This window comes from Falco punctatus (genome assembly GCF_963210335.1).
Source record: "Falco punctatus genome assembly, chromosome: 5".
In the NCBI taxonomy this organism is placed as follows: Eukaryota; Metazoa; Chordata; class Aves; order Falconiformes; family Falconidae; genus Falco; species Falco punctatus.
This window is the reverse complement of record NC_137584.1, coordinates 38,381,364-38,398,435: the sequence shown is the minus strand read 5'-3', so window position 1 is coordinate 38,398,435 and position 17,072 is coordinate 38,381,364. Positions and strand designations below refer to the sequence as shown.

Genomic DNA, 17,072 nt, shown 5'->3' with positions numbered 1-17,072 from the left:
TACTGTGTATGTGCTATGGCTTGCCCTTACTTGTACTATCTGTATGTTTATGTGCTGTGCCTACCCTGAAACTTACTACCAGTATTGTCTAAAATAACTCCTTTATAAAAAACCCAGAATGTATTAATCCTATTCCATTTCTTCTAACAATTCCTTAGATATCTCAATGACAGCTGTATACAATCAAAAGCGGCTACCCACACCCTCAGAAATCAAACGTGTCTAACCTGATGTTACCTATTCAACAGTCAGGTATCGCTGAACTGAGTCATTTTGGCTCCTTACAGTCAGTACTTCCCGAAAACCATTCAACCCACCTATCTGGGAGACCTTGTTTGGAATGAGGTAATTTCCCAGCTGGCGGCAGCACGACTTGCACTCTACTGGCAATACGAGGTGCCTAGTGGACTGGTTTAGCCCAGATTCCTAAATTTTAGATGGCTTAAGATAGACGTAACAAATTCCATCCTAAATGCATTGATACTTGCCTTCAAGGCATTGGAAAAGACTTTTTCCCCCAGCTTACTGGGAAATTTTAAAATTGCTTTGTGATCTAAGGATCAGTCTCCCCTTAAAAGAGATATACGGTAGAGGAAACAGAATAAAACTTAATAGACCCTAAAGCTCAAAAGGATTGCAAGAGGATTTAGTCTGACCTCCTGCACATTACTAACCACAGGCCACAGATGAGATGATCTAGAAAGATATTTGTTTTTTTCAGAATGACAGCATGGAAAGTGTTAGTTTTCTAGCAAAAAAAAGAGCTTTTAATGAAATAATGGAATAATTTCCATTGAAGACAAATTCCTGGAAAGATACAATTTCTTTTTATAATCTTCCTAATGTTTAACTAGAAAAATCATTATATACTTCTGGAGATTTGGTTTAATCTGGCTTGAACTCAGAAATGCTTATTGAAATGCTAGAGGTGAGTTTAAAACACAGAGATAGTTTTGGCTCTGAGTCTCTTTAAAAATCAGGTTTGTTTCAGGGAAGATTTAATTATCTGTTTGCTTCTTTAATCACAGTTTTATAAGTTGTCAGACGAATATTCAAAGCAAACCATAATCATTATCCAGGGTTTTTTACAAAAGGAAGAAGAGAACATCTGCTAGTTCAGGAAGCCAAGTAAACCATAGATAGGAGGCTCTGTACCTCAAAGAAAGACATTTAGCTTTACAGGAACAAGCTGCTTTTCCTGGGTGGTTGACTAAATGAGAGCAATTAAAACTGATGCAGCATTGTGCAGCCATGCAGGCCCAACATACAAGGACTATATTATATATTACAAGGGATACTTTATTTGTTGTATTCATGCTGTGGATTTCTCTTAGCAACACGTGTCTAGTGAAGACAGTAATCCTAGCTGCCTTCCTTATAGTGTTGTATGTGTCTGTATACTTACAGTATACACAGTATTCTTACATATATAGATAGATATGTATGTATATATATTCTTACATATATAGTCTGGATACAGACTTGGCCTTCTTATACCTGGAAAGCTGATGTAAACTGAATGCATAGGGAAATACAAACAGCGGCTCTTTGTTGCAAACCACATTATCATATGGAGTTTTGTTACAAAACACATTTTTATTAAAGACAATTTGCACTCAAATTAATCTTGGAATATACAAAAAATGGTGCTCTCTATCAGAGAATCAGGCAGTATAACTTCAGATTTAGAGAGAGGCAGCTCAGGAAGAAGCAAAGTCTGCTGTGATAAAGGAGACTGCAGGTCATGTCTCTGCTTCCCAGCGCATGTTAGCACAGACAGGCACCAAAAGGCACGGAGCCTGGAGCACACCCTTGCCTCGCCTCAGCAGGCTGGGGTGGCCATCTCAGAAAAGTCAGGGAAAGCATCATGTGAAGGGGAAAGTGGGAGGAATTAGCTCTGTAATTATAGTATCTTATGACAGGTGATGGTATAGAGAAAAGTTTGTGTGAAAACAGCTGTATTTAATTTCTAGTCATTCTCCTGGCTGCCTGTGGAGCGTTCAGCTTGATCTTCCTCTAATCTGTGAAGGTGAAAATCACGTATACTTGTGCCAGGGAGCTGAGCTGGTGTGGAGCTGAGCTGGTGTGGTGGGTGAGGATGCTGAGGGGTTGTGTGGTGAGTGGGATCACTCATCCCTGTGTAACTTGGGCCCAATGTGAGACCCAACACACGTGGTGTCTGCTTTGCATGACGTGCCTGGTTGCACCTGGATAAAAGGCAGTGGAGGGTCTGTTCTTTGCCTTTTTGGTTTTGATTTCTAGCGCAGGCTGCATCCCTCTCTGCAGTGGCTTCACTTGCTATCTAGGGCAGTTAACCCTCAGTGTCCCCAGGTTACATCCCCCAGAGACACATGAATGAACGCGAGTCATGACAGTACATTTCTGCAGGCTGACTGTGGAGAGATGACCAAACATTTTCTTGTTAAAAGTTCTCTGCACGCTTTGAGGTTAATCTTTATAACTTGATGAAATTTCTGAAAAAAAGAGTAATTCTTCTGGAGGAAAGTTCCCAGCTGCAGGTGTGGGACACAGCAGCCAGGGAAATGATGGAGGCTGGGTGGAGGGGATGGGGTACCGCAGCAGCCCGGTGGGAAGGTGACCCCCAGGCAGCTGGCACCTCAGGTTGGGCTTGGGAGGGTGCCTTCAGCTCTGGATGATGCAAACACGTTTGGGATACTTGGTTTCCAATTCCAGCACATTTCCATGGCACACATGCCTCCCTGACAACCACACTGATGTTACTTAATGTGGGAGGCTGCTGTGATTATATACTAACCACAGTGCTAGAAAATTATTAACCATCCTATAATAACAGAGCTTTAAAGTGTCCCCTTTTATCACTCTCCCTGTCTATCTTGCAGCCTGTTTCAGTCCTCTGTACTTATTTAACACATCTGTGGAGGGCTTTTCCTCTTGATTTGCAGTAAGTTATCATCAGACTGTGAAATTGTTTTTTTCTCATCTCAACTCTTCTGGAATTCTTCCTACTCCTGGCTTTATAGATTCTTTGTTCTGAAGTCCTCTTCATCTTGAGCACCTAGGAGACAATATGTCATTTTCCAGCCTTTTTTGATTTGTGAGCTCCTGAAGATTTGAAATGAAAGTTCACACTGTGGTACAGTGTAGTTAAGCCTGCTGGCATTAGGCTTACTATTCATAGTTACCTCTCTCTGACCTCCTAGAAGCAGCCTGCACTCTATAAATTCTGGTTATAAAGCTGTGGTTGTAGGCATACAAGTATTACATCAATTCCAGTGCTCCAGTGACAACAAAGGAGACCCAGGATACAAACATAATCAAAAGCACAAAACCTAAATGTAGCAGGAAAAGCTGGAAAAGCCATTCCACAATCGTACTCATTTTATTACAGGTACTTTGTATGTGTGCAACATATGCCTGTGTTTTGGGGGAGTGGGAGAAAAAGGGGCAGAATTTTCTATCAGATATTTATGAATAAACTTCAGATGATTCAGAGTTCAGGTGCAAATCAGGTAAGCGCACACAAAGCTTCCTTGAGCATCTTGGGTTAACAAAATACATCATGGAATTATTTTCAAGAAATTCAGCCCACTCCAAAGTCAGATTTGATAGAACCATCCCCAAACTCGTTAGCTTCAGTAGGTGTGATTAAAACAAAAAAGGAAAATGTTCACAGTACTAATTTTAATCAGCAGCAACTCGTTCTCAGTACCTCTCCAGTACTGAGACCTATTTTCTTTGGAAAATATAGTCAGGGTCAGTGACAAGATACACTGTAGTCCAAAACCCTTTCTGTTTTGCTTCCAAAGCACTGTCTGTGGACATTACCACATCCACCCATCCACTGAACTGCCTCTTCCCAAATATCTGTATATACATCTAATGCTATGAAGACATATGGCAAATTTCCATTCCAACAAATAATTTCATAAACTTCAGTCCTTAAGAAATACAGAGTTTTATGTCAAGGTGAAATTCTCAGCAATCAGAGGCCACAGTGTAGCTGATAAGCATCCTGTTCTTCCACTAATGTCACCATGAAACAGCAATATCGGGGAGACAAGAGATATTGATTTGGTTATGCACAGAAGGATGGCGAGCAACACAGTGAGCACACTTAGCATATAATCAGGAAAATCTCCTTCCCTTTGCAAATAATTTCTGTTCATGTAGCTCTTTGCCATACATTGTGTCTGAGATAAGGAATCTGTTTGATTCAAATGATCTCATAATACGAGACTCTGGGTATGCCCTAGCCATTAACTTCTTCCACTTCCTTACCATTGAATAGGTTAAAAAATGGTTTCAGCATTGAATGTTTAAGATAAAACAAATTTTCATCCTGACTGCAACTGTCTCTGCTCTTGCCCTTTTGCACGTCCAGGTGTGTCGAGGGAGGGTCAAGTCAGATGACCCTCCTAATGAAAAGCATGAAAATGAACTTCTGCTTCTCTTCTTTTGACTTTATTCTTTAGGGAATAAGTATAAAACGAAAAAAAAAATGCATAAAAAGCCATAATACTGGGATTTTCTGTCTAATTCCTTATATCGACAGTGGTCAAACTCAAAGACTGTTTTCATAATTGAATTTCTTGACTCTCATTAATGAATGAGCTAATAATCTCAGAATATTTAAGATTTTATTTGTGTTTTAACATTGCAGTGGTCCAGGCAAAATCAAGAACTTTTATATGTTAAATAGAAAAGTGTTTGTTGATGCTACAACTCCTTGTGTGGGTGCAAGCTTCATTTCTGCATTCCTGCTGAAGGATGCATCCTGTTACCTCAAGAGTCAATGTGTTTATATCATTCCATCTTGGAAATTGTAGAAAAGTTCGGTAGTCTTAAGCAAAATACTGTACAGAATGAATTAAGACCTTTACCTTTTTAGATTTACTTTTGGAACACTAAGAATGGAGAGAAAATATTGCATGTAAATGTAGGAGTGAAGGTTTATTGTTATGTGTATTTCTCAGAGCCACTTGTTAGCCTGATGTCTCTATCTTGGATGCTGATGAAGACTAGGCACCCAGAGTGATGTGATAGAGCTTTTGAGCACATCCAGCTGCTCAAGTGTCCTGCTGAGACTGAAATTCTTCATTTCAGGCTTGTAAGTCTGAAGCTTGGGTTCAGCATTGCCTGATGAGCCCTGCCTGGTCAATTTGATTTGTGGGCTTTCTCATGTCTTGGTTTGTAGCTTTGCAGTATCACCAGACTGCTGATACGCTTTCAATTTGTGCTTTGAAAACCAATATAAACATGAAATTTTTCTATCAGAGTGCAACACTATACACAGCCCTAACCACCTCCCCTGCTCTGCCACTAACACAGATGTGACACAGCAGCAGGATTCTCCCCAGGCAAACCAGTAATAAACACAGTTACTTCCACAGCCTACAGCCCGATCAAGAATGAAAGTGAGATCTGAAATCCTTATTTTCCGTCTGTCATGCCAATCATCCCACTCGCTGACATCCTGAGAACAGCATGAGGGGGATAAATGAATCTGTGGGGTAGCTCAAGTGACTTCCGAGGAATTATGTCATGGGTGAATTTGATGCACTGCATCACTTACAAATGCTGAGCCTGGAAAAGAAAAACACTGGAATGCTTGGGGGAAAAAAAATCAACATTAGCTAACAATAGTTTCCAAGCTCTGTTATAATGATAACTCATGGAATTAATAGAATTGAGGGTGACTGGACTTCTGCTCATTTCAGCTGTTATTCTGCTGATGCTCTGCATTGCAGTATAATCAGACATACTGCGGTGGTTTTAAACCTGAGAAGTGCAAGCATCAAAAAACGGCCCTTAGCTGAGCATTTTCCTGTTGATTGCTCTTCACCCGGAGCTGAAGTAGCACCATAGCCGTCTGTAGAGAGTGGCAGCTAACGATGGAATCCCAGGTCTCCTTCACATCCGTATAAGTTATGGGAGATGCTGCCTAAATGCTGTATTGGTGTCACGGTGTGTTTCTATTCCTCACAGGCAGGTTTCAGACATAAACGTCTTGTTTTCCAGATTAACATGTTTTTCCCTTTACGCGGCCATTCAAGCTGCTCATCTCAGGGCGGGTTCCTGGGGAGCCTGTTCAGCAAGGAGGGCCGAGTTCATGGTTAGGAGGCGATAGGTACTACATCTCTCTGCAGGAGCCAAAGGGTTTGCTGTGGTGTGGAGGGCAGAGGGGTTGCTGTAGTTAAAAGCTGAGCTACTCTCTTCCATTGAGCACAGCTGGGGTGACCCCTTCAGACTCAGGGTGGTTGAGGAGGGCTCAAAAGGGGCTTGAAAATGAAAGCTGCTGCTGTTGCTTCAGAGTAGCAATTGGGCAGGCCTTCTCCAGCGCGCTGTTGTCTTGTTCCCTGTCAGAGACAGTGGTCACAAATGCCCTGTTTTGGTTCAGGCTTCCTTTGAACAATCTTTGCCTGGCTGGGGATTTTGCAGTTGGTAGTCTGGAATGACTGGGGCGCTCCCTGACCTTGTAGCTCAGGAGTGATCAGCCCGTGCCTTTGGGTGCAGGTGGTTTGTGACTATTTCAAGTGCAGCATCCACACGCCAGCACTGCCACATGAGCAGCGCTGAGGCTGGGTTAGGGTGCTAGCCGTGATAAAGAAGCCAGCAAAGGCTGCTGGGGCTGGAACTGCCCAAGCCCTCCGGTGCCATGCTCAGCCTGCCTCATCCTGAGGGCAGCAACTTGCTTCCCAGAGAGCCACTGCTGTCACCTGCCTTTCAGCTGCTCCTGGAGCACCTCTCACCTTCAGCTCTCACCCCGTCAGAGCTTCAGGCCAGGATGAGTAAGCAAATATAAAACAGACTACAGCACAGCCTTAAAATGTTCACCGGACTAAAGTTCACCAGCATGAGCATCATTTGTAGCTGGTTTTGAGACTTACCACATGATAATTTCACCGGTGCCCTGCCTGACCAGAAGTCACTTCAAATGAAGATCTGGTCTGAAGGAGGGCGTCTCCAACAAAACATCAGTTCTCTGACATTATCCCATGGTTTGGGTACTGAATGTGGACTTGAAAATCCAAGACTCTGTCAAAGCCAAGAAGACTGGTAATTATCCAGTTGCAAAATTATTAGAGCAATAAAAGGATTAATGAAGTTTTTAAAATCATGATTATGATCTATTCTGCAAATTGCTCTTAAAGCTTCCTTAATTCCCTCTCTATGCTCTCTTTTTTTCCTTTCATTTCTTTCCTTTGTGGTTTAGGAGCAATTTGCTCCTACACCAAAGTGTAAATGTCTGCCTTTGACAGAAGGAAACTGCTGATCTGGTGCATAGATTTCAGCAGTGGATGATTTTGATTCACAAGAGCCTGAAGCAATGATGACAGATGTTAGCTCCTGCTACAGCAACACTGCATAAAGCTGTTCTGAAACAACCATCAGATCTGTACGCTTGCTAATCAAGTCACAGTGAAAGTGCTAAACTTCTTACTCCTAAAGTGTATCAGGTTTGGTGCTAGACTTCTAATTGAATCACCGACTGACATTCTTTGCATTCTTTTAGGCCTTTATAGTACAAGATGCTGGAAAGTAAAACGATTTTGTGGATTCTTTCTGGAAGGAAAAATAGACAGTGAATATTTCTGTTTTGTATTGCCATAACCAAGAGTAAAGCTGGGCATCTCTTATTCTCATGGTGAGGCTTCATATGGAGCCGAGAGCTGGTTTTATGATGTTTAGTATATACATATGAAAGAGTAGTGCATCAGAGGATTTATTGACATTTCTTGATTATAATTATGTTTCAGATCTGTTTGCTTAGCAGGCAGGTATTCCTGGCTGCTGTCAGCAGTGCTAGCCCATAAGTCTCTGACGGACAGAGCACTGACAAGCATCACACTCCTACCCAGTTGTTATCAAAATTCTCAGGGTACATGCCAACAAAACATACTAATTTTTACCAGTGTACTGAACAAAAATCATGAGTTTGGTGCCAGTACAGTTGGTCAACCACTCAGATCTCCTGCCCTGCTTTGCACTGTCCTACTTCTTCCCTCCAAGAGCTCTGATCCCAATGCAGTTTCTGCTCCAGCAGAGGAAAGCAGTGTTTCCAAAGGGCAGTGGGTAGGGAAAAGGTCCAATGTCCCGGAGTAGGGAGGGGTGGCATCACTTGTTCTGCCCTGCCCAGGAAGTCACAGCTCAGTAGCATCACTGAAGAAGGTGACACCTCAGCCCCTAACAGCAGGTTTCCCTGCATTGCTGGGGTTCTCCAGCACCACAGGTTTCCCCTGGATCAAGCGTGGGCACATAATCATATTTCTGTCAAATTAGCCAAGGCACAGGATGATGACGTTTGTGCCAGCTTTATGCTTTTATGTTGGCTTTATGCTGGCTGTGGAAGGAGAGACGTTATCTGACCTGGCAGAAAGCGTGAGCTGTAGAGGCAGTGATACCTCATCTGGCATAAAACCTGTCAGTACAAAACTAAGTCATCATTTTTCTTTATTTGAATTGGCAGTGTGAGTTCATTCTGGATCAGCACTTTCATCATGTGTCTGGCAACATTTCTGATGGAGTATTAACAGCCCTAAAGCAGGATTTACTGAGTTGTGGGACCACAAACTTATTGTTTGAACTTACTCTGATAAAAAGACAGGGAGCTACTGGGTGGTGGTTTTTACCAGGTTTCAGAATGCTCCTACCCAGAGCAGTTTTCTAGTTAGGAACAACTTCCTCTCCCACGAAAAAAACACTCTCAAAATTCCTGTCTAACCAATAAACCCCACCCCAGCACAAAAATCCACAGATTAAAGGTTCATATGTAACTTTTGACACACTCCCCCAAACAAAACCTTTTGTGTAAATGGGAAAAAGAATCCTTTTGTGGTGTAGAAAGTCAACAAGGCATAAATCACTATTGTGTTTGTTCTGTTGCTTGACATGCTGAACAAGAAACCACCACCAGACTTGTGAAATTCTCCCATTAATCCTACCGGAGTAATTACATCCAATATTCTTGGGACCATGAAAAAAATATTTAAACATATTCCACTGACTAAAATGTGTATTTTTCTAGTTGCAGTAAGGATGGTGTTATGCACTAGCTCATATACTTCAATTAAATGACTACGTAACTTTTACTTTTCTCTACCTCATTTTCCAAAAATTACTTAAAAGTAGAGTGGTTTAAAAACATAATGTAGCTTTCCAAAAATAGAAGGCATAGGGCTGAAAGTTTAGTCTTTCAATATCTCATTTGCTAATGAATCCTTGGAGTAAACAAGCGCTCTTTTACCCTCAGTTTCTGCAAAGCACTTGCCTTTTGTTTCAGATCCAGCACACTTGGCTGAATGAGGTAATGCCTGCATCTCCTAGGCCAGGAATGTATTCAGATTGGGCACTGAAACAGGGTAGGAGGATAATACCTGCTCTTTGATAAACACAGGGTGAACTTCAGATCAGCTTCCAGATTGCTGTGCTCAGAGGAAAGAATTAGGACTGCTTGTCTGAACACAAAAAAATAGCTTCATCAGTTTAGCAACTGATTCAAAGCTTCACATAGGCCCTCAAATGCATTCAAAACACATTACATATACATAAACATGTTTTAAATTAAGAGTATCTTGTGACAAAATTGCATCAATTTGAGTCAGTTAAACACTATGCTGTCCTCAATACAAATACTTTTTAAAAATTCATTCATTTTGAAGCAGATGCTGAAGCAGGTTTCCTGAGGTAGAGGTTGAAAGGACCCTGAAAGGTTCTGACCGAGCTACAGCAACTCTCCGAAAAACTAAGAACAAACCCCTCTGCACAGTGACCGTGAAAACACAGATCTGTTTCACCAAAGAAAGCTCCTCTGCAGTCCTGACATGACATTGGAGTTCAGAATAATTTTCTTGAGACATCAAAGTCAGACAAGCACAATTTTCAGAAGTACATTAAATAGTATTTATTGAGTTTGCAATTTCAGGGGCAAAGCTATAATCTCAGTCCCAGCTATTCACACACTGTGGCACTGTGCCCTCATGTTCTTCCACCCATTCGACAAATGAACAATAACATGGAACATCATAAAGAGGAGGTTTGAAAAAGAACAACCCTATACTCTCAGTTTTGAAAACGGGAAGTAAACTGAAGTCTTGTTCTCATTCACAAATACATTTGACTTCTTGATTAAAGATAGTATGTGTTTACAGAAGAATAGACTATCCTGATGTTTGGGAGAAGGTATGGGATGGTTGATCTGCAGGAAGTAAAATTGTGGAGGGCACCGAGAGCTTTTCCATAGCACAGTGACAGCTGGATGGTTAATGCAGACTTCAGACTGCAAAGAATTCCTCACTAGAGGGAGGGATGCTACCAAATATCCAGCTGGGAAGAGCTTCTCTTCTTGGGAAGCCTTTGTGTCTGGGACTGATTCTGTGGGTGCATATGGTCAACAAACCATCAAGAGCCTGCCTGTAAAATTTTACGGCACAGGTTGTTTTCATTTTCACCATGGTGACCCTTCTGCGTAGTAAAAAAAGGCATCACACAATATACACAGATACATATTTACACAATAAATGTAAAAAGAGGAAATTAGATACAGTGACATTTATGTCCAGGCATTAACAAACAAGATCGCTTGTGTTGATTCAGGGGTTATTCATAGTTCATTTAAGCAAGTCCTTTTCTCCACACATGGGTTCTCTTGTTTTGCAAATGAGAGCCAGCAGGATGTCTCACTGTAAGAAACAGATGCTTGCTCACCCTTAAACCATGGTCATGACCTTCAGAGAGGCAGGCTGGAATCTCCTAATCTTCTTCTTTAGTGCCTTTGAAGCTTTGATGCGACAGATTTTGGGCACTGGGGGAAGAGGCTTGGAAGCGGCCTGGACAGTCCCCGCTTGTCTGACGGAACCTTCAGGCCAAATCAGCTCGGTCTCATCCCCCTCATCATAGTCAAGGGCAAGGCTGCTGCTGCTACTGCTGCCATCCAAATCGCTTTCACTGGACTCACTGTCCCCAAAACGGTTAGTTGTGAAATCGCTGACCTCCCCTTCGCTGGTCTCTGCGATGGTGGAGTGGAAGAGGGAAGCGCACTCGGCAGAGTACTCCGAGTGGTCCGACTCGCTCTTGGCATAAGCGCCGTGGCGCTGGCTCTTGGAGCGCGCCCTCATACTGACAGTGCGCAGAACCCCAGCTCGCCTCGCTGGCTGCCTGGGTGCTCCCAGGCCAAAGCTGCTGGAGAGGCTGGCCAGGTGGGCCTTGGCAGAGATCTCCACCGTGGACTGCCACTTGCGCTGCTTCTTCTTGTTGGCTGTGTCTGTGTCAAGGGAACACAGTGCATTGGCAGAGGCTCTGTAGAGCTCCGGCCTGGATGGTGCTGTGGGGAGCCGGATCTGCACGGGGAACAGGCTAGACTCGGAGCACGACCTGCCGGTCACGTCACCAGAGTATGAAGGTCTCCGTGCGAGGCTCTTTGCTCCATGTGGCCTTTGGGGCTGATTCCACTCAGCAGGGAGCCTGGCAGCCCCGTGGGACCCTCTCGCCTTCTCCATGCAAAAGGCTGGCCTTCCAGGACGTAGGACCTTTTCACTGTTCCTCCTCTTTATCTTCACTGCTTTTGTTTTGGAGCTGGCAAACTTGACCCGGACTTGGTGGGATTCTGCAGGGACAAACTGAGCATGAACAAACTCACTCCGTGTCACTCGCTCACGACCCCCAGCACTAGCCAGTTTGGCGTTGCCACACCTTTTGAGGGGCAGTTTTCCGGGTGGAACAGCTTTAGCGTTCCAGGCACTGGGGCTGGAGTCCTCCTGGCACAGCTGTGAGCCGGATGAACTGTGCTCCACACTGCTGTCCGTTGCTTCTGCCAGAGGAGAGCCCCTTGCTGCTGACTTGGCAGGGTAACAACTATTCACAGCTGACGGCTCTGTGTCAGGCCGAGCGGATGGCTGTTCTTCATTCACACAGCGCATGGTCTCCTGCTGCTTGGCACATTCCCCCTCCAGCACCTCTCTCTGCAGCTTCCCTTCAGCTTTGTTACTTTCCAGAGAACTTGCTTGTTTTTCCAGCTGGCTACTGCTGCTGTTAATTTTCACTCCGCCGGCACTGGGGGTTATAATGAGTCTCTGGTGCATTGTGGCTGGCTGGCTCTTTGTTGAAACCCACTCACTGGCATCAGCCCGACTGTTCCCTTTGCATCTCGTCAGCTGCAGTAATTTATTGATGTAACCCCCTGGCTTGGCCTCAGTGGTTGGCCTAGTCCTAATCAAGCTGGGACCTGTCACACTAGGCATGGGTTTGCTGGGAGGAGCCTGGAGGTCTGCTTCTGGGGATGTCCCCACCAGGGAGAAAAGGGGACTTTGTAAAGCCACTGCATGAAGGGGGCTAGGGTAAGGGTACACATCAATGCCATTCTTGGAGACCAAGTCATTCTGGAATTTGGGGTCCATGCTGAGCAAGTGCATGTCTCCGGCTTGGCACAGAGGCAACATGGATTTGGGATCTGTCTCTTTCTGAAATCTAGCGTCTGCTGGGATGAGTCTTTCCAAGTCACCTACAGAGTGGATGAAAATAAACAACCTAATTAAATCACAGACAATTACATTCAAACTGGCTTATGCTAAAAGTGCTATTTCAGAGGGGTGTGCTAGCTTTTACTAAAATCAGTGCATGAATGAAGAAAACAGTTTCAGTCCTCCAAGATCACCAAATTACTCCAAGGCTTTTATTCACCTGAGCATAACAGAGATTAGAATGCTTTTTAATGCCAATAATAAAACTCATGCCTTTGCAGGAAATTTAAACTGTGCCACTTGGATGACAGTAAATCTGTACATTTATAAAAATGTTCTAGAATGTCACAGACTAACAGGAACTCAACCAACTAAATGAAAATACGGGATTATTTTTAATTCTTAGCAGACATAAAAAGTAAATCCAACAACCAGAAAGCCTGAAGCTGAATGTCATGTAAAATTATCCATTAAAACAGATACAGTTTTTGATCACCTTCCTCCCAGGACAGGATAAAGACTTCCTCTGGACATATGACTATAACTCAGAAATTTCTGAGATTTCCAGCATGCAGAGCCAGTGGTATTTTTTTCAAAGTGGTTAAATTGAATTCCAGCTTTTCCTCCTACCCTTTTATATCATGTGTCTTGGAAAAATCTATAGTACTCAACAGCTGTTTTAAGAGGACTTAAGCAGACACTGGGTTATAGTTTTTCTTAACCTCTTAAATGCTGGAAGCTGTAGTTGCTTTTCTTTTGTATTTTGCTTTGGTAAGGCATTAGTAAACAGAAGCACCCAATGCACACAGGAAAGCCATTAAGACTTACATGTCCCATTGGCCAGAGAGTGGAGTGATTCTACTTTTCCTTAATTCCACATCCAGTGGAAACTCCTAACCAGATCTCTCATTTCATTTGGTAACATTACCAGTCTCGTGCCTTTCTCAAGTAAGTAACTTTTAGAGTATTTAATTTCAGAAAGAAATATTCAGGTTTTATCAAAAGGCAGAAAATCAGGAATGCCCTAAGTCTGTGTGTGGGTTTTTTAAAGTCAACCTTAAGGACATAGAAGAATGTACTAGAGAACCTTTACTCTGACAGAGAAAAAAAATCTAAGGGTAACTACTTACGCAGATGGGAGGCTCAGTCCCTGAAGATGGCATTTATGGCCACCAGTTCATCTCTCTTAAATTTTGAGTACTGTCAAGGTTGCTGCAAGTTACACTTGACTGCTGCACCTGCCTCTCAGGAGCATCTCCTGTGCACTGAGAGGACAGGTTGTGTGAAGCAAGACTGTTCCACCCAGACAAGTCATCTGATAGAGTGCTATGGTGCTATGTTACCTCTGGTACCAGAAGTACTGGAACCATCTGCAGTTATCCTGGGTTTCTCTGTACAACAGTGCAGACTTCAGTGCCAAGAAATCCTTAGCTAGCTGATTTCCTGGCTGCTTCATTCTACCAGGAAACCCAACCATCAAATCCAACCACATATTGCACTTAGAGTGACTATTTCTGTCCTGTGACAGGAAGCTTTTGAAAGACTTCAAAATTTAGCACTGTCTGCAGTACCCTACCTAAGGCACTTACAGACCTGTGGTAAGGATGATTTCTCAAACAGCGTATTTTCATAATGAGAATTCTTTAGGAAATTGTTGGCAATGTGTAGTGGTGCTCTCTTGTGCAAACCAGGAAGGTGTCAAAAGAATGCTGTGCTTGTGGTGTCTCAGCAAGCTTTCCACTTGCCACGGAAAAAAAAAGGCAATTGGTTTGTACCTGCAGTTACCTGTGGGGACAAGCTAAGGAAAGGAAAAGAGACATTTCTTCCCCTTTCCAAATGATGCTTTTCTGAAGTAATTAACATCTTGCCTTACCTCCTGCAATATTGTCACCTTAGCAGGAACTGTTTCTTCAGCACTTCAACAACTACTACCCCACTACTTATGTTTCTCACACTGAAGGAAGTCAAAAGTTGTAGCCAGGAAGAAGGGAGGTGGTGGTGGAAAAAAGAAGGATGGTTGAAGGAGGTCTGTAGCCTCACTCCCACTTACTTAACATCAACTGTCCCTTTTTCTGCTAGTCTACGTCCGTATCCAAAAAAACCATAAAGCCCCAGGGGTCTTAGCAAAATGTTGCAAGGCAGGAAAGCTTCTGATAGAACACACTGCAATGTGAACACGGAAGCCATGGATCATTAAGCTCAGCTCCATCCCCATCCTCTGAGAAGCCTTGAGGAGACTTTGCTTTTATGCTATAATTTACCACCATCGCTTCAGGTGGGTCAGCACAGATAGGTACAGAACAGGCGGTCTTTCCTTCCGCTCCAGGCAAGCCAGAGATGAGCTAGCTCAGGTCAAGGAGCTGTGGGGACTCCACAGCGACAGGACTTGAAATGATGTTCCCAGTGGCTTCCCTTTTTCTATAATGGAACTGTCACACATTTGGCTGGGTCACTGTATGAACTCACTAACACAAGATTGCTCTGAGGCCATGGAAGGACCCAAAATAAGACACAGTATGACGCCAATTCACTGATGGGCAAACAAGAGATTTGGAATAATTATGTACTTATCTATTTTGTCTAAAGGTATGATGTAAATTCATGGTTGATCCAATATTTGGGCTCATGACTGGTTCCTAGACAGTCAATTAACTTTTCCTGTCTGTTATCTCTAACCGTACATAATAAATTATGAGTACTGTTTGAGCCCACATTCATTTGGATAAATACAGAAAGGTATATATAAGTATTATCATACTCATTTTACAACAGATGGAAAAAACAGGCACTAAGTCTGGAAGTGTCTCTCCCTAGATTTCTATAAAATCTTTCCCAGTAAAATGCATCATCTCTAATTTTTAATTCACCTTACATTTTTCATACACTCTTGCACTTTCACACAAGGTACTTCAAATACTGTAATTTTTCTGATTTCACAAGCAGGTAAATTAAAAAGGTATCTCAACATTCATCACAATTTTATCTCATGCACTTAAATATTTTTCCATTTCTAAATGCATATGTCTTCATATTTGTTATTGTTTAAAAGTATCTGAGTATGGAGACAAGTGAAAGTTGGACATTAAATGGTTTGGCTCTGTGGTTTTGATTAATTCTCACTTTGTGTATTAAAAATGAGTGCTATATATTGACTACACATTGGTATATTAGGTCCTAAAAGTAATAACCAGGATTCTTCCCTTCTCTTGAATGAGTATCCAGTTCTGCAGTCAATTACCTGTGGAAACTGGCCTTGGTCGGGACCTGGCAGGAGTCCCAGAAATGTCTGTGCTAGCTGTAATCCGACATCCATCGCTGACATAGGTTCCCTGCTGTTGGAAGCTGGTGGTGTGCACAGTAGTTTCATCTGCAGACTTGGGTCGGTAATCAAACACAGTGAGCCTTGCTTTAGGGTGTTGAGAGCCCGGCAAGAGACTGGTGTGGGAGGAGGAGATGGACTCACTGTACACAGAGGTACAAGAATTGGAGAGTGAGCAAGAACCACCGTCGCTAAGGTCATAGAATCCTGCAGTTAAAATAAACAGGAAGATATTTCTTATTTACAGTAACTAAACATGCTCCGTAGAAGAAAAATGCAGAGAATAAAATAAATCGTTTGCTATGTGCCACAGGCCTAAATTTATGATCATTTATTTAGGTAACTTTAACAGAGGTATACTCTAATTCAACCAACTTCTATTGGGCTTCTGCGTATTTACTTAGGCCCCGAGCCAGCTTGGCACGCACATGCATGCTTAGTTCTGAGGGTGGGATGGGGTGAAGTGCAGCACCATCACACCCAGTTCTTCACTGGAGAATGTCTTTGGGGACTATTATGCAACTGATGTAAAACAGGGCCGTCTTGCACTGTTGTAACTTGTGCTAGGTGCGTACAAGCACAGCTTGCATGGGAAAGTAGAGTAAAACTAGCCTGTGGTCAGAGCTGCCAGGTCTGTGATAGCTGGAACATCTAAGGGCAGAGAACAGAGGCTGTGTCCCCTCCCCAGGTCTTGCGATCCTTGCCAATTAATTATGGAAGTATTAAAAATGGTCAAGATAGGAATTTTTATTATTCCTCTCTATATAAAGGAAACAGAAAAGGAAGCTGTTTCCTTTTGAACTGTGTGTATGTGCCTAAGCACACAAGTCCTGAATTTAAAACACTCAACAGAAACTTGCACTTTCTATACCCACTCTAAGTACCAGGCTGCAAATTCATATGCTGTAAATAAAAAAAATATTTCTTGTCTCACTGAAGACTTAAGGCATTTCAAAATTATGTTTAAAAAGAAGTATTCCCATTGTCCCAGACTAGATGACAGAAACTGTTTTTAACAGACATCGTAGCTGTAAAAGTCTGCAATACAGCATGCTCTGTGAATGGGACCAGAAAACTGAAACTCAATTTCCTTCTGTCTATGACAGCTTTAGTCAACAAACTGTTGGGGTGTTTTTTCTCACTGTCTTTTAATAGAGCTGTTTCATTTTTATATAAACTATCAAACATTAACTTGGCCAGAGCACTGCGGTGGTAGTGATCTTCAAAGCTTTAATGAGGTTCAGGACCCTTCTTGGATTCAATCAGAGCATTGGTATGGATGCTGGTCTTCTTCACTTCTAGCAAATAGTTTAGCC

General features: G+C 42.7%; 1 protein-coding gene across 1 annotated transcript in view; it reads right to left on the bottom strand.

Moving 5' to 3' along the window:
• Positions 1-472: 472 nt before the first annotated feature.
• Positions 473-17,072, bottom strand: part of DACT2 (dishevelled binding antagonist of beta catenin 2) — a 43,667-nt gene continuing 27,067 nt past the window's right edge. The window contains 2 exon segments of the mRNA XM_080388536.1: positions 473-12,478; positions 15,676-15,963. Of these exon segments, the coding sequence (XP_080244662.1) occupies positions 10,689-12,478; positions 15,676-15,963 (2,078 nt within the window). The 3' untranslated portion in view covers positions 473-10,688.